General features: G+C 45.9%; 1 protein-coding gene across 4 annotated transcripts in view; it reads left to right on the forward strand.

Annotated features, from left to right (window-relative positions):
* The window catches only part of EEFSEC (eukaryotic elongation factor, selenocysteine-tRNA specific), a gene marked incomplete at its 5' end in the record, with an annotated part of 211969 nt that overhangs the window by 172831 nt on the left and 20578 nt on the right, over positions 1 to 18560 (forward strand). For 2 of the 4 annotated variants that reach the window (XM_080932444.1, XM_080932446.1), the window contains one exon: positions 1891 to 2047. The exons of the other annotated variants lie outside the window; for them this stretch is intronic. In XM_080932444.1, the coding sequence (XP_080788570.1) occupies positions 1891 to 2047 (157 nt within the window). The remainder of the gene's footprint in view (positions 1 to 1890; positions 2048 to 18560) is intronic. 4 annotated transcript variants of the gene reach the window in all.

Below are 18560 nucleotides of genomic sequence, written 5' to 3' on the forward strand. Positions count from 1 at the left end.
AGGTCATGCCAGGCTGGGCTGTAGAGGTAATTATTCTGTGTTGTTGGAGGATCCCAGCTCTTTACAATGATCCTAACATGGTTGTGGTAATGGGTCTCTATGAAGCAACAGGCTCTACTGTGTACCATTTGTAATTGGGGATATGAAGTCTGATCAGTGGAACTTCCAGGTGCCAGTGAGCAGAAGGCTGGCAGTGCTGGTTCAGTAGACACACCCACCTTCCAAGAGCAAGGTCTGCCCTGGGAGAATGTGCTGGAGCCATCTAGGAGAGAGAGAGGAGGAGCCACTATGTTGGAAAGAGGCTTGTGAGTTACAGAAGGCTGCACAAGTGGAAATTATAATTCTTATCATTGTTTGAATCCAATTCATCAATCACCAGAAGAGAAGGAATGTGGTACCTTTTATCTACTGCTATGAATCAAGGAGAAGAGGATATGTTTTCCAAAAGGTTTTTTTAGAGTAAATAAAACAGTTTCTACTTTTCCAAACTATTCACCCAGGCATCTTTAGTAGCAGTGAGATGTTAGTAGGAAATAACCCAATGTCCCAGGGTATGCACCTCAGAAGGGGACAGCCATTAAAAGTGTCTAGAAGAAACTGTCCTCTATTTGTGGCTATCAAAAAAGAGTAGGCTCACCTTTTAAGAGTGAAAGACAAATAATTTGCTATTTATTTAAAATTTTTAGTCTTAATTTGAATAGGTAATTTTGTTTCAAAGACCAGAAAACATAGGAAAGATATATAATGAAAAATTCTCCAGGTTCCCATGACGGTACATTCCCTGAGGCAGCAGCTTCTCCTCATCCCATATACTCCTATTACACACAGTTCTGCTGATACACACCCAGTTCCCCTTGTCCTTCATACCTTTCCCTCTTTGCAGTCACAGGGTGGCCATTGGGAGCCATGCATGGTTTTTCTATACTTGGGCTGGAACTTTGGATTGTTCCTCCTTTGCTACCAGACACCTAATGGGTAACCTGTATGCTGCCATTTCCCACCTGGACAGGCATATCTAAAGGGTATTTTTCTAGAAGCAGTATGCATAGCAGTTGCCAAGATGAGGGACACTTTTTATAACAGGGTCTGTCTTAGTGACTGAGTGCAGCATCTGCAGAGTGGGCTGCTGAAGGCAAGAACCAGTCAGGTAGAGGATGGGATGTCACTCCCAGCTGTGATGAAGTTCTTGTTGACAAGACCTTGACAGGCTAGCCATAGATGAATACAGCCAGGCTGGGCTCAGGGGCTTGCATAGGAGAAGAGAGTTTGTGGTAGAATCCATTCAAGCTGCCCCCAGCCAACAACTTCACTCACATGTGCCCATATGCACCCACAAAGAGATGAGTGGGCAGCCAGGACTCCTAGCAGGGATGTGAGCCTTGTGACAAGGCATCAGGGTCTAGGGACCATAAGGAAACCTGCCTGGAACTTGACTGACAGAGGGCATCATAGAAGTCAGATGGCTGGCTGAGAAAGAGTAGTTGGTACAATGCAGACAGGAGCTTGAACCAAGGCATGTGGGTAAGTCAGGGATGCTCCTAAGAATCTCTCCTGGGGAAAGCCAGAGCCAGAACTGCTGTTGCACAAAGTTACTGAAGCCGCTGAAGGCAGAGACAGGTGAGATGATGGCTGATGCAGGAAATATAACCCTAGGCCACCTCTGCTCCTCGGGCTCTCTGACCCTGGCACGCTTGTATGTTGGCTGTAGTATAGGGCCCATGAGGTTGCCATGAATGTTGATCCTTCTTAGTGTCTGTGTTAACAGAGTATGGTGAATGTGTAATAGATCATTCAGACCTTCCTCCTACTCTATATACATCATTATGTATGAGGTGGGCACATCAGTTCTCAGCATGTACTACTAATGTCTCCTCTTCTGTGTGGGGACAGGTAATGGATGACTACAGCGTGATTGGACGTTCCCTGTTCAAAAAGGAGACCAACATCCAGCTCTTTGTGGGGCTTAAGGTGCAGCTGTCCACAGGGGAACAGGGTATCATCGACAGTGCCTTCGGCCAAAGTGGCAAGTTCAAGATCCACATACCTGGTGAGTGCAGCTACATCCCTGCAGAGTGTGGGAAAGAAAGAGGGCCTGAGCATAGTCAAGACAGCATTGCTAGCCTTGACTTCTGGCTAGGAAGCAAGCATGGGTCTTGAGAGGGGACTGGACATGGACAAGGTCAGGGTTGAATTTTATCCCACTGTTTAATATTTAGGACACACCCTAGCTTCATTGCAAAGTAGGTATTGAGCATGCTCAAAGGAGGAGGGGAAAGGAAAGCCTGCCAGGGCTGACATAGCACCATGATGCCCAGTAAGTTCAAGCAAATTGACCATCAGGCTCAGGGCCATGTGAATGGCTGGGTCAGGATGTACACCTGCTTCTGAAAGTGTAGCCTGTGTTTTTTTTATGTGGTCATCCCTTAGGTCAGATGTGTGTTTCTAACAACTGCATTTTATTGAAGCTGACTGTGTACTGGGCCAATGCTTGGTACTAGAAGTGTGTAGGTTGTCATGGGAGAGAACAGATAGTGAGCTGTGGATATGTATTATATATCCACAGGCATTGCAAGACAAGTGCACAGGTCTGAGCAGGGATATGTAAGATGTGTGAAGTCTTGAGGTAGTAATTAGCTGGGTGTAGGAGGGATGACCATCCAAGGTGGGGATGAGCTACCATGGAAGTGATGAGAGTGTAAGGTAGGCATGTGCTGAGTGTTTGACGACTGCAAGTCCTAGGGTGCTGAGTGCTAGAGGTCGGGGTCGGGGCAGGGTCATGTACTGGGTGTGTGAGGGCCGCATGTCTGCGTCGACATGCTGAGTATGCAAGAGCTGGAGGTCGTTGGTTGGAGTATTCTTGCAGGATGGGCAGGTAGTGCACAGGTTGCAGGTAGGACTTGTGCATAGTTTTTTACAGCACAGGAAGGACTGAGGGATCTGTTTGTAGTAATACATTATGATCCCCAACCTTTGATAATTTTCAATTGAGCAAAGTTGAAATATTTACAGTGAACCATATCTGATATCACACAGACTCATACAGTTCTCTGTGGCTCCAGGACCCTGGGTTGGGAAAGGAGGTTAGATATGAACGGAGGCTTACATGAGGTGAGCAAGATCATCATCATCTTGGTTCATAATTTCTTGGCTAGATCATCTCTGACTCAATCCAGGAATAAGGCTTCTTGGCCACTCCTCGGGTACTTCTCAAGTATATACAGGGCCACAAATAATATTGTACTCTCACAAAGGAAGGTAGTAGTCACCAAAGACCTTCTCTGTCATCTCTGCTTGAGGCAAAGGAACAGCAGGTATGCCCGCAGCAGAGACAAGGACCACTTATTGTCTTGTATATCCAGCTGCAGACCAGCTGGGCACACAGATCAACTAGAACACAGTGTCTGCACTCAAAGAATTCACAACCATTTCTGCATCTTCTCTGTAGTGCTTTTGACATCCCTGAGCCAGACCCTAGGACTAACAATGTGAACACAGTTGTGATGACTCCATGTCAGTGGGGCTTACAGTGTCATCTGGCACCACAGGAGTTCTACAATATCACTGGTTGAACTGTTCACAACTCTGGAAATCTGGAGGCTGGAAATCCAAGATCAGAGTGGACAAAGCTAGTCTCTCCTTGGTTTGCAAATGTCCTTTCTCTTTGTGTTCTCTCATAGCTACCTGTATATCTGTCTTAATCTTATATAGACACCAGTCATATTTTATTAGAACTAACATTAATGATCTCTTTGTAACTAAATGATCTCTTTACAAGCTCTCTCCAAAGCGCTGTCTCAAGCTCAAGGGCCAGGGTGTCTCTTGTCTCTCTCTGTGATGTATGTGTGTGGGGGGGTGTAGGGGCACTTGGTCAGCCTGCAGCAGGTATGAAGATAGAGCATGCATCCTCAATGTTTGCATGTTACTAGCCATGTTAATGCTGGGCGGGAAGATGTATGGTATTGTGACATCTCACAGCAAGGCCCCTCACTGAGTCTGGAGTTTGGAAGATTTACCAAAAAGGTGTCATGGCTTCTGAGACTGTGCCCAGAACACACACAAGCCAGTATTCATCCTGTCATGGCATTGGTGCCCATGATGAGTGGTGGTCATGAAAGGAATTGTTGAGCAGGTAGAGTCAGCCTGGGACCCAGTCTCACTATGAGCAAGAACCAAGTTCATGCTTACTGGTGGATCACAGGTTATTAGTGAGCCACAGGAGTATGTGTAAGAAAGCATCTGTGATAACTATGGAAGTCGGAGCCAAAGCCTGGGCCAGCAGCATGAAGCAGAGCTTGACTTGAGATGCCCTGCCATCTTGTGCTCATTGAGCTAAGCAAAGAGCAAAGAACTCTCAAAACTTTCTTTACACATTCCCTCCTGAGTTCTAGCTGTGGCCTGTGTCTTGGTGATACCTGAACCCAGTATGCTGGTTTTAGCGCCTTCGCAGGAGCAGTCTGGTAGAGAATATTTCAGAACTAGCTTCTTAAGGAAGACATGGGGAAGGGATGATGGGAGAGAGAGCATATGACCTGCCCCTTTTAACCCTCCCCTTCCAGAGAAGAATGGGAGGTGACGAGGAAGTTCCCCAGGCAACAGAAGGAAAAAATATCCAGGAAGGAAAGAACAGAAAGTGCTCAGTTGTCACAGAGACTGGACAAAGTGTAGCACAATTTGAGACTCTTGAATAATAACAGAGTGTAATAGGCATTAAACATTGTGCTGCATGGGACATTGTTCTGAGTGCTTTACATGGTGTAGCTTTTACTTTGGAGTGTCCAAAATGCTAGTTTGGGAACAGTTTTTAAATAATGGTACTTCTGTCCCCACAGCAAGGTCTTACAGAACTGTAGCATACTCCCTGGTGCTCACCCTCTGTCCCAGCCCAGAGACTTGTCCTTAGATGGTAAAAAGAAGTAAGGACTTCACTCCTGGAGGCCTCAAACTTGTACATATCTTGACTTTGGGTCTGGGTCCTTCTGTTGTGGGGATGGACTGTGCATTGAGGGTGCTTTCTAGTATCCCCAATATCTACTCCCTGCACAGTGCTGAGCCATAGCCTTCTGTAGATTTATGTTAAGTCAGTACATGATTGGACAGGGAAAGAAGGTGGGAAAAAGGAGAGGAAACAGAAGAGGAGGAGTCAGGGAGTAAAACGGAAGAGGAGGAGTTGGAGGAGAAGAGGAAGGAACGGGAACAGGAGGATAGTTAACAGCAAGTTATAAGGGATCTCCTAGAGAGTGTAGTGGTAAATCTGCCCAGCACAGCTTGTTTTCCTAATTACTGAGTTGTGTTTTCATTGAATGGGTTTATTTGGGTTGAAGAGGATATTGCAACAGCTTTCCACCTGATATCTCAGGGTATATTCAATCTTAGGTTTCCCTGTGCAGAGCTCTGTACTCAGCATGTTAACACAGACACTTGACTCCCTCGCAGAGCCTCTGTGGTTCAGTTATTGACCAGGAGAGTGGTGGTAGCACATGCCTTTAACCCAGCACTCAGGAGGTGGAGGCAGGTGAATCTGTCAGTTGAAGACAGCCTAGTCTACAGAGTTCTAGGACAGCCAGGGCTACACAGAAAAGCGTGTCTCAAACAAACAAATAAAAATAGTTACTGACTAGGAGGGGTATTACTAACCAGAGATAGCCTCTGCCAGGTCACATGCCAAGAGTACAGAAGAGGTCCTGAAGGGACAGAAAAGCATGCTTTGTATCAACCATTGCTGGTGCTGTTCACCAGCTTCTGCCTAAGGGTGTTGCAAAAATCAGTTTTCCATATTGTAGCAGCCCTTTGTGGTAAGCTTTCAGGGAAGCTGTTACTCACTGCAGATCTGACATTAAGACAATGTTCTCATTGTGGAGACTGGACAGGTGCTGGGCCCTCCATGCTAAAGCAGAGTTCTTAACATGGTGTTTATAGTGCAGTGACAATCAATATATGGCATGTTGGCAGTAGCTGATACATCTATAAATGTCATCTTCGCCATTTTGGGGCCTCCCTCCTGGTGGGTACCTGAGAAAGCCAAAAGATAAAGTGGTCACATCAGCCACAGTCCCCAGGCTGAGTGAGCCTTTTACCTATAACTCTCACAGAGTCTGCAGGTATGACAAGATGAACTGTCCAGGTCAAATGCCTTACCAAGTTGTATGGCTGAAAGGGGACTTTGTTGGGCCTGGCATGTCTGCCTGCAGAGCCCATTTTGGTGCTGAGAACTGGGCTTAAATGGGAGATGCAGAGCCAAGTGATTGGGTTGTGTGAGGACCTAGTGCCTGTCATGTAGGCTTCAGATTCACCACATTCTTGATGTCATCTTCCAGCTGAATTCATTGGCCCCTGGTCTACTGCAGGTGTCCCTGGGAAGCATCTATGACCTAAAGAGGATCCACTCTGAACTGAACTTGGTTACCACTGCCCAACAATGAATTAGTCAGGTCCTCAAGCTTTAGTGGGTCCAGGCCAAAAGGCCATGCTGTTCTTTTTGGGTTCAGAGAATAGATCATTACATGACTATGGCAGAGAACTCTTCAGGCTGCTGCTCTAGCCCCAGATTCTCCACTGAGGATCCACCCACTCAGTCCCGCATCTGTTTGTGTAAGATATGAATTAAAAACTAGGATCCAGGTATCCTGGCCTTAAATCAGTTTTCACTGGACTCACAGATTACATTAGCCTGAAAAGCTGTGAGGTTTCTCATAGTCTCCTCATCTCAGGGTTTTAGGCTAGTTGGTGATTGGGTTTGGTTTTGTTAAGACTGGTTCTCTCTTCTGTAACTCAGTAGACCTGCAAGCCCCCAACTGCTTCACCAGTGTTGGGACTACAGGCACAGGAAGCTACCACACTGGATTTTTTTATATTGTCCTAGAGATGAATCTCATACCTCATTCTATGTATGCAACAAGTACTTCCTCCTGGCACTTTTCACAAACCACAAGTGTGAGGAGGGTACACTACAATGTCTGCAGACTGTAGGATCCCAATGTGAGTGCCACATCATCAGATTGCACAAGTGGGATTAGAAGTTGAATCTCTCCTCCTGTTGAAAATGTCAATGACTAGTTCCCTTCAGAAGTATAATATCACTCATTGTCAGTGACCCTGGTACCTTTGTCTAGCCCAGCAAAATTTGCAAGAGACCATCCTGAATTTGGCATCTGTGAAACAGAGAAGTTCCTGTGAGACCTCAGAGTAAATTGACTGCATGGCACCCAAGGCCCTCACCAGTGAACTCATTGGCCTCTGCCCTAGGTAAGAGGCTTCTGGCTGGCCTCTTCCATTCTCAGCAGGGAGCCTGAACATCAGTGGTAGAGCACCTTCCTAAGCTTACTGTAATATAAATTGTTTTGTTAGGATTAGTTCTTAGTAAACCAGGTACACTGAAACTATTAGAAGAGAAAGTAGGGAAAACTTTAGAACACATAGGCACAGGAGAAAATTTCCTGAACAGAACACTAATGGCTCGTGCCCTAAGGTCAAAGATTGACAAATGGGACTTAATGAGATTGCAAAGTTTCTGTAAGGCTAAGGACACTGTCAAGAAAACAAAACAGCAGCCAACAGATTGGGGAAAGATCTTTACCAACTCCACATCAGATAGAGGCCTAATATCCAAGGTATACAAAGAACTCAAGAAGTTAGACACCAGAGAATCAAACAACTCTATTAAAAAATGGGGTTCAGAGCTAAACAAAAAGTTCTCAGTTGAGGAATATTGAATGGTGGAGAAGCATCTAAGGAAGTGCTCGACATCCTTAGCCATCAGGGAAATGCAAATCAAAACAACCCTGAGATTCCACTTCACACCAGTCAGAATGGCCAAGATCAAAAATTCAGATGACAGCAGATGCTGGTGAGGTTGCAGAGAAAGAGGAACACTTCTCCACTGTTGGTGGGGTTGTAAACTGATACAACCACTCTGGAAATCAGTCTGTTGGTTCCTCAGAAAATTGGACATAGTACTACCTGAAGACCCAGTTGTTCCACTTCTGTGAATATACCCCAAAGATGCTCCAACATACAACAAAGACACATGCACCACAATGTTCATAGCAGCTCTATTCATAATAGCCAGAAGCTGGAAAGAAACCAGATGTCCTTCAGTAGATGAATGGATACAAAAATTGTGGTATATTTACACAATGGAGTACTACTCAGCTGTCAGAAACAATGACTTTATGAAATTCTTAAGAAAATGGATGCGTCTAGAGAATATTATCCTGAGTGAGGTAACCCAGTCACAAAATAACAGACATAATATGCAATCACTGATAATTGGATACTAACCCCAGAAAGCTCTGAACATCCCAGAAACAACTCACAGACTATATGACGTTCAAGAAAAAACAAAGGCCAAAAAAAAGAAAAAGAAAAAGAAAAAGAAAAATCATTATGCTTAATCTTTACACACCAAGAAAACTTTGACTATTTCCAGGTTACATCTTGTTTTACATGTACTTTATGCTCATTGTAACTAGTAAGATTTCAATGCATACTATCAAACCTTTAAAAAAATCAAGTACTGACATAAATGTATTCATATACTGTTATGCAAAAATGCTTTTTAAAATCTGTACATTTATCTTTGTTTTTTAAAATAAAGTTGTTCAATTAAAAAAAGGGATTAATTCTTAGAAGTTAAATTGTTCTAATTTTCACAAAGAAAGGACCACATGTTTAGAAGTTTCCTGCCAGCTTCTGCATTGAATCACCTCACTTTACACTCCTTTCAGCCTTGTAGATGGAGTGGATTTCAGCTTTTCTATCCTATGCAATGCATCCTCTGTAGTCAGGGCTTATTTACACTTCTTTGGTGATGAATAAAGTCACTCTTAACTCCACCTCCATCTCATACATACACACATACACACACACTACACTCATACACATGTACACGTGTGTATAGATAGTAGAGGCTGTAGTTCCCAACCTGGACCAAGCCAACTGCACAGGTCCCACTTCTGGACTTACACCTGAGCTGACTTTTCTTTATTCTAAACATACACCATGAAACATAAGCACATCGCCCCAATGGTGTTTGGGGTGCTGCTGCCCATATGCCTCTTGGTCCTCTATAGCACCTGCACCTGTGATTCTAAAGCCTTGTGCTATGCCTTGAACCTAGAACCAGATCCTCTGATGATAGTTCTGCCACTCCACACATCCTTGAGCTTAGAAAGTTGTGGCTAAGGGCAATGGCAGGAGAGCTTCTCAGAGCTTCAAGGTATCATCCTGACCTAGTGTAAGTAGCCTAGGAGAGCAAACAGGCACCCTGCTGGGCTTCCCTACCTGCCCTGGATAGACCTTGTTTCCAGGGATTGTTCTCCTCCGAGGGTGCCTGGCAGAGGTCAGTGTCATAGTATAGTGGGTGCTAATGGTGGAGGAACCTGGTAACTACCTGTGAAGACCTGAAAGCTTCTGGTGAGAACATAAGACCATGTTGGGTGAAATCCAGATGACAACTCATCCAAAGTACTGGCTTTCTTTAAATATCCCCAACTTGGGGAGAGACAGCTGGGTCTTACCCATGATGCCCAAGATGAGACAACACTCCTGAGCAGCAATTCATTCCACTGGGTTCTGCCCCACAGCTAGCTGCCAACTCCTACAAGAAGGCAGGAAAATAGCCCACTGGGAGAAGAGAGCTGAACAGGGGTGAGGGGTGAAAGTTGAGGTTTCAGAAAATCCTATAAAAATGAAAACAAACCATCCATCTTTCTCCCGGCATCTTACCCTGACGGTGCCCTTTCTGGATCTTGCCCTGATGTCTGTAGAGACAACAACTCTGAAATCTGACCCAGTCCCCATAAGCTGCTGCCACCCCAGCCTAGGGCTGCCCTGGACAGAGACAACCTGGTACCCAGAACAGGGAGCACATTGGGGTGTCTTCTCCCCCTAAATGAATAGCCTCCTCCAACTTTGGCCATTGAGGCATTTCAAAGCAATTGTAAAAATTATATGAACCCCATCGAAGAACTGTTACAACAATGTTTATTCCCAGCATTTGAAACAAGGACAATGATATTATAAATAATTGTAGATGATGAAGATAGGCAAGAAAAAATAACATAATTAAAAGAATTTTACAAGACGACCCGTTCACAAAGATGGATGGAGTAACACAATACGATGAAAATATCTGCAATTAACATAAACCAGTGCAGTGGACAGAAACCAGCTGCTGGTCAACCTCCCCGTCATCCACATGGGCAGTGCTGGGGCTTCTTATAGTGGTCATCATGGCTCTGGGGCCCCAGGAAGAAGCAGTCTGAGGGTTCTTTCCTGGCAGCAGTTGGAAGCCTGAAATCCAGGACCTGTTTAATAGAATTTGCACAAACCAAGGAAAACCTAGGATTCAGAAAGTCACAGGGCTTGCTACAGAACTTCCCTTCCCTTGGGAACCCCTCCCTAGCTCAGGATGACATTAACCCCTCAAAGTTCCCCATCATAGCATACTACCAAGCCTTCCCATGGCTAAACTTTCTACAACTTCTCCCTAAGTACTGTCTTCCCTCCCTACTGAACCCCACCTCAGGATTGGCACATGCCAGGTGCTTGGTTACTCTGAGTTGATCAACTGATTGGTAGCCTCAGGCTGTTTGTGTGGTGTAGGAAACAGAGCGAGATAGCTATGCTTATGCAGTTAGAAAGTAAACAGAGTACAGCCTAGCTAGACACAGATGCTTTAGGTACCAGGTATCTGCTGCTGGACCCCTATCCTTACCTCCTATCTGGGCAGGGACAGCCCAGAAGCAGCGGATCACTTTATGCCTCCTGTATGTCTATCTCCTCTTCATCACAATTTGATTTCCTAAAATAATATAATAATTAAACTTGTTTTCACTGAAAAACATGTGCCAGACAGTACAGAGTTAGATGGTTCTGTTATGTACAAATCATGGAGATGGAACTTTGTTTTGAACTCTCCCATAGCCTCACCTAGATGTGGTAGTCCTGCCTGTAATCCTAGCATTTAGGGGGCAAAGCCAAGAGTTTGAGGCCAGCCAGAGCTACATGGAGAAACCCTGATTTGGAGAGGAATTATTTTAGGGTTCTTTTTTTATATTTTTGTATTGTTTTGTTGTTTGTTTGTTTGTTTTCTTTTTAAAGATGTAGATAAATCTGAAGTTTGGCCCTCCCTGGAAATGAATGTCATTCTCTTAAGCTGGCCTTGTGCCCTAGTGGGTCATCTCCCTGTTTGATGACTCTCTGTTAGTCCACAGCTTAGCATCCCTTAGACAAATACTTGAGACTAAGGGCTGGAGAGATGGCTCAGCAGTTAAGAACAGCCTGTTCTTCCAGAGGTCCTGAGTTCAATTCCCAGCAACCACATAGTGGCTCCCAACCATCTGTAATGGAATCTGATACCCTCTTCTGGTGTGTCTAAAGACAGCGTCAGTGTACTCACATACATAAAATAAATAAATTGTTTTTAACAAAGTACTAAATTGATCATTTTTCAGATTTTATAGTATTTAGCTATGTCACTAGCTAAGCATTTTTAATGTAGAATCAAAAATCCCCTAAAATCAGAGACTTTCTGAGCAGCCCATAGACACTCAAAAGAATTTCTGAGTTTGGAACCTCCTGGGTTTTGCCTATGTTGTTTTTTAGTTTTATGGAAATGTTTCTGTTCCAAGGATTCCTGTCCTGCAGCCATTGCAATTTACCCTGTTTAACCACAGTTGTCTCATGATTTGAATGGCTCTTTAGTCACCCGTCACTTGTCTGAGGTTTCCAGGGCATCCCACCTCTCCACTCCACAGAGACACCTGAGCAGCTCTAGGTAAATGCCAACAGCAGAGCTGTCCCAGTATCACAGGTGACAGAGGCCTGCCTGCACATCACCCAGTTTGCATACCTGCCATCCCCAGCAGTGGGCTCTCTGATTGGCCATTTCTTGCCAGTTCCAGGTGCAGAAGGTAGTTTTCAGAGCTGCTGTGCTCTCCTGGTTTCTTAGACATTTCGGATTGGGCTTCTCTGAGCAGAGTGGGTTTAGGTTTTCTGGTGGACTTATGCTGTGGGGGTATCAAGAAGCCTTTGTTTTTTAGTTAGAAATCAGGTTCCTGTGTGTACCACCTGGTTTCCTGCTAGCTTTGACTTTCTGTCAGTAACTGAGAATCAAAAAACCTTGGCTTTGTAGGAGTCGACCCTTTGCTGAACCCTTGGGCAGTGTCTTTAGGAAGGGACACACAAGCAGAAGTGCTTTGGCTGCAGTTCATGGGAAGGGAGAAGTGATGGTTCTTGAGGTTAAGGATCGGGTGTCGGGAATTCTTCTAAGTCAGGGAGGCCCTGGTTCAAGAAACAAGCCCAGCCCTGGAACTGGGTGGGGTTCCTCAGGCGAGCAGCTGTGCAAAGGCCCCAGATGAGACTCAAGGTAGTGGGGTGGGAAGCAGAGGCTGTAGGAGGAAGGAGAGAGATGCAGTGGGGGAACACTGCATGAAGAACCAGTGAGTACTGTTGGGAACTGAGGGGGAGGTAATGAACCTGGAAGCCAGGAGAGGGCTCAACACATATGTTTGTGTGAAGCCACTTTCTTGGTCGCTTTTAAGCAAAGCTCTAAGTCTCTTTTAAAACTGGAGTCAATTCAGCCACCTCTTGTTGCTCTAAACAATAAAGCTTGTGGTGTCTACCTACCCAAAGCCCTCCAAGACTCCAAAAATGTCATCTGTGGCTGCCCTCAGACTCTTGGGCCACCTGAGGCAGCCTCCCTACCTAAAGCTGGGCACAGAAGCAGGTGGAGGAGGAGCATGGAGCAGAGGAATCCAGGCACTGGGCTTCTTCAGTCATGTCTTCGTGCGTCCCACCTGTGTGTGCCGTCCTCTGACAAGAGGGAGGTGAGGGAGAGGCCAGCTTCCTGACGGGGCAGTTGTGAGACATTCATAAAACTTTTATTGGACTTGCCACCCTTCCAGATAAATATTTTTCAATTTTATGAGCTCGTTTTAGGACCTAGGCTTAATTCTAGCTTTGTAGCTGCCTTTAAAAAATTAAATATTGTTTTGGCAAAAGGACCCCCTCCCCCATGCCGCCAAAGGCAGCTCATAAATCCCTATGTTCAACTCTTGCCCTTGCCCTCCTCACCCGGCTTTCTTTCCTCCCACACCTTGTCCTAGAACAAAATGGGATCCAGCATATGGCCACAAAAGAAAGTCTAGAGAGCTTTGTCTTGGAGCCCACAGCAGCACCCCTGAGATTCCTAGTGGGGTTCACATAGGTACTGCTGCCCTGTGTGTCCCAGGCCCTCAGTAAAGCCCCTTGCATTCTGCCCTCTCTCTGCTGTCTTGAGGACTGCCCACTCAGGACAGCACCCATGGGTGCTCCTAACTTAGGGCTCTGCCTCTTCCTAATGACTCCTGCTGTCAGAAACTTTCTGTTCCATGTCCTTATTGGGCATGAGTCTGTCCCTCTTGGAAATGTAACATGCATGGCCCCAGATCTGAGCCACTACCATCACCCAGCAGGCATAGGTGGCAAGTGCTGAATGGGTGGTGTGTGGTGGCTCTGGTGGAAGAATGAGTTGACATAGTTTAGACTTTGTTTTTATGTGACATTGTCCTAAACACTGTCATGTTAATTCACAGCCTCATCACAACCCTGTACAATAAGTGTTTTAACTACCCATTTCTCAGATAAGGGATGTTGAGGCAGGGCCAACATCCCATATAAAGCTGCCCAGTGATTAGATCCTGGGCCAGAGTCTGGGTCCTGGTAGTAAGCAGCCTGTGTTCTGGCTACCATGTGGATGCCTAACTCTAAGGGACAATTGCCCACTGGAGAACTTGGCTTGGGTTCAAAGGTGATTTGGACATCCATGTTCAAAAAGGATGGAGTGACCCAAGATGGAAGGGAGTGAAGAGAGATGAACAAATTGGAGAAGGGGGTAGGGGGGCACTTAGACTCCACCACAGTGCCTGTGATGTTGCCGAGTCCTATAGACCTCAGAGCAGTCTTGTGACACAAGCATGGCTCTCATCCTAGCACTCATATACACAAGGCATAAATGCAGCCGAGGATGGGGAGGGCTCATGTCCCAGGATAAAGAGCATGGCACCAGCTTTCTCATTCATCTGCTGCTTCCAGGCCATCTGCTGTGCCAGGTGCCCTGAAGATTTCCTCACTGGCACCTTCCTATGCCCTCCAAAGAGCAGGCATTGGCCCATATCACAGAAGAGATACCTGTGGGTCAGTGGCACAAGGGCTGGCCAAGGCATCTGCTTAGCTGGGAAGAACAGTGCATCCTCTACTTCTATGCCTCTACTTCTAACCACTATGTCCTGGGAAATGGGGGGACCTGGGAAATAGTGCCTCACCACTAAAACAAGGGCTTCATCAGAGGTAGCACAGTTTTGTCAGCAGAGGAATTCATGTCCCATGACAGGAGCCACCCTCTTACCCTACTTCCTTACTGTGTTATAGCAGGCAAAGGCCCAGGCCACAATGTTCTCATGTCAAACCTTACCCCAGTACACCAGTCACCATCCTTGGGTCCCCCCAAGGTGTCAGAGAAAAAGAGAGGGCTGCTGCTGGCTCTCTCTGTATACTGCATGATAGGGAATGTAGTTGTAGCAGGAAGTATTAGACCCACCTCCTTCCAGAGTATATGGCTCCTGTCCCTGATTTCTCTGGCCCCCTCACCAGCCCTAAACACGCGGCACCTGCAGGGAAGGCTTCTGAGTAGAAAGAAGAGGCATTGCTTGCTATTGGAGGAAGAGCTGCCTGTTGCTCCTCAGAACCTTGGCAGCACAGCACTCTGTCCCTAAGGCTCTGAGCTGATCCCAGAGATGATCCCATATTCCTTCAAAGATAGCCCTCTCATAGCACTGGCCAGGCTTCAATGGCTGTGCTTCTGGTGCTGTGCTAGACTGGAACCCTTGCACTTAAGATGCCACGGAGGCACACCACCAGCACTCAGGTCCCCAGTGAGGGGCCCAACCATGTGTGGCCCTTAAGTTCCCAAGAGCTTCCAAAGAGACACGTAGTGGGAGGTATTCCAAATCAGAGGCCTGCCTAAGGGCCTCCCATATAATTCCAATAATATGAATAATTCCAATAGCTATGATGAACCACAACTTGGAACCATAGGGACAAATCTCAGCCTGGGTCAGAACATAGTGTGGTATTTTGGAAAGTGTCACATATCAGTAGACAAGAACCACTTTAGACCATCAGCCACTATGCTGTGAGGTGCTGTAAGAGGTCCAGGCAGGCAGCAGTCAATAGTGATCCTAGAGAAAACTGCTATGAAGGCGGGAGGGTTGGAACAAAGGGGCCAGTTTGGGGAGAAGAACCAAGACATGGTCACTAAGAGATACTGCTCTCCAGACCTCCTTTGGAAACTCATGTGCTCTCAGTATGAGGAGACCTAGCTGACGTATCCATGAAGTGTTTATGAATGAATCGACATGCCGCTGCCAACCTATGAACTTAACTGCCAATTTCCAGACAACACAGGCAGGAGTTACTCCAAAGAATCTTTCTAAACAGGTCCACTTCCCCCGTATCCTTTCTTTTCCACCTCTTGGTGGATGGTGGGCTATAAGGGACGTTAAAACATTTAAGAACCATCATTAAAAATAATGTTTGAAAAAAATTAAAGTTATACCTAACTTGGCAGATATACTAGGAAGGCAGGCTGGTGTGCCAGTGTTCCAATGAGGTATGCCTCTTCGAGCTACAGACCAGGTCAAAAATATTCCCTAGAGACTACACAGAATACAGCCAATCATCTCACACAGAGCATCAGCTGTGCATTTAGACATCCTGGGTGACAGGCAAGTGGAGGTGAGGGATAAGTTGTCAGAGCCTGCAGCTTCAGGAGCATGGATAGGGACTGTGCTGCCACGCCCCCCCCCCCCCCCCCGCCCTTCATCTGCCAGCCACAGAGGGCACTGGTATATTGGTCACCTGTGCTTGCTTCTCCCTCTGCTCTGGCAGCAGAGCTGATACAGTAATCAGGATGCCACATATGGACCTTGGAAAATGACTGCTCCTGAGCCTTTGTTCAGTCTCATTATTCTCTATGGCTCCCCCCACCCCGCAAGTCATAAAAATGATGCTTTTAATATGTGGGTTTTTTTTTAAGAAAAAGCAATATGAAGGCAATATGAAGACTTTTATTGTCAATAGCTTTACCTTTTAAACCAGTTATCTTAGTTTCTGCTCTAGGTATTTTAATTGAAGATTAACTTATGTTAAAGAGTGTACATGTAGAGAGTGGGAGCATTAAAATTCTGCCCTCTGAGTGGTAAGGGGAAATACTTATTGGGAAGCCACCAGGACCCTACCCCCAACCTCTCTGGCTTCAGGACTACCTTTACTTAATCTTTCCCACTTACCAGGAAAATATAAGTCCTTAGTCCCTGTAGATTGAAGCAGACCACACCACAGCCAGCACTGCCCCTAAGTACAAGGGAGGGAAGGTAAAAAGAGGTGTGCAGAGTGGTTGAAGGCATTAATCTAAATGAGGAAGTCCTCACTGTGTCCCTGGGTATGTTACTGAGTATCTCTGTCCCTTAGTTATCTGACATAGAAGTGGCCGCAGTTAAGGTGTGACTGTCTGGAACATGGTCCCCATCAATGAGCACTTTCTCTGATGGCTCAGAGATCTTTTGGTAGTGGAAACTAACTAAGCTTTCTGTGGTCAGTAAGATGGCCTTCCTTCAGGACCAGACTGCAGTGGGTACTTCATAAGTATAACCCTAATGTAAGTCCTGCTCCTTGACCATAGCTATGAGCCCTTATCTGCCTAGGTAGTGACTCAGCTATGGGATACCTGTGTGGCTAGGTAAGAGGGCATGTGAGGGGATGCTGGTAATGGCAGTATCAGAAGTGACCTGAGATTGGCATCCCTTGGACCCATTGAACAGGAAAGAAAGAAGGAGTTCATCCACCAGCACACTTCCTTGCAACCCTGCCCTACAGATGCAACTCACCTCTCTCCCTTTTCGATTCTTACTACCCACCCACCCTACCAGCTTTATTATGGTTCTATCCCCACTCCCAACACACCTCAACTCTGTCCCCATGCTGTCCCTACTGCCCTCTCACCCCATCCATTCATCACCATGGCCTACTGCCTAAAAGGTGTGGGCAAATCTGATTGAGCCTGGGGGGGGGGGGACAGATAGATTCAGGACTCCCTTTATCCTTACCCCAAAGGACTCTAAGTCTGGGTGAACTTAGTAGAGTTGGAAGAGCTCTAGTTTTCCAGGACTTCCCCTCTCTTGCCTGCTTGCTGCAATCAGAAAATGTATTCCTTGTTCCCCAGTCTATGTGGGCTTAGAGGCTCTCTAGAACAGAACCATACTCAGGAACCCTTCTGCTGGTTCCAAGCAAGTTGAAAGGGCCAATATGGCGCTTGCTGGAGTCTCTAAGGAAGGGTCAGTGCCTTAATCCCAGGAGGAAGACTACCAGGGTATAACACACCTCTGATTGAAAGTCTAGGCAGAAGGCACTATGGCAGTTGCCATATTCCACTGAGGAAGACCAGCAGATACTGGAACTGAGGCAGCTGAAGCATGAGAAAGGACTGAAGGAGGCAGGCAGTGGGAATCTAAGCACATGTGGGGATCTAGAGATTTCTTCAGGAGAAGCTGAACTGAGAGAGGTGGTCAAGATTTGTTCTAAAAGGATTTTGGATAGCACAGAGGTGAGTAAGCAGAGAGAGGCTTACCATCAGTGGCTGGGAAGTTCACACATAGACTGTACCATGGCCCAGTCAACAGGACCTGCACTGCATACTGCAGAGACCCTGGGACCTTTAAGGAGCATATGTTAACCCTCACGGTACATGGGGGCTTGGGGTAAGATTGCCAGAAAGTCCAAGGTTCCATGTTGCACATAAAATGACACCTTGTCAGTGGGAGACCTGGACCTGGGGATGTCTTAGAGCCAACACATGCTTCAAGGGCCTGCAGTTACCTCATAGGGTAGCAACTTTACAGGATCAAGTAGTAAGAAGCTGACCTTAGGTGGTTAACAGCTCATCTATGACTGACAATAAATGTCTCCCCTAGGCTGCCCCTCCAATGGCGAAGCCTCCATCTGAGTCTCAAGACCAAGTCATTTCCTGGCTGGATCAGAGTAATTGTGGTTTTATTTTTTAAAAAGCTAATACATATTATATTGCACCATTTTTCCTCCCCATACATCCCAATCTCCAAAGTACCTCAATCTCTAAAGCTCGCCTGCATTGTGACTTCAGTTAACTTGGTGCAGGAATATCTCTGCAAAGGGTCCTTTTTTGTTTTTGAAGAATTCATTGTTGTTGCTAAGAAGCTTAATATAAATTAAAGAAGGAATTAGACAATATTAAGACATCAAAATGGGCAAGTAGGGCCCAGTGCCTCTGTTTTCTCCTAATCAAAGAAGTATGTGAGCCATCAAGTGTGCTCCAGAGCCTCAGAAGAGACTTGGTTCTGTGATTACACAGCCCTGTCTGCCACCCCCTCCCCTAATTCCTTTTGTTACTGAAACAGCAGAATACAGTTTTGCTTCTTTCTTTAAAAAATTAATCACCTTATCTCTTTAAAGCAAATTGCATCTTTGTTTACATACATGACTGTTGC

Source organism: Micromys minutus (genome assembly GCF_963924665.1).
Source record: "Micromys minutus genome assembly, chromosome: 18".
NCBI classification, from domain to species: domain Eukaryota; kingdom Metazoa; phylum Chordata; class Mammalia; order Rodentia; family Muridae; genus Micromys; species Micromys minutus.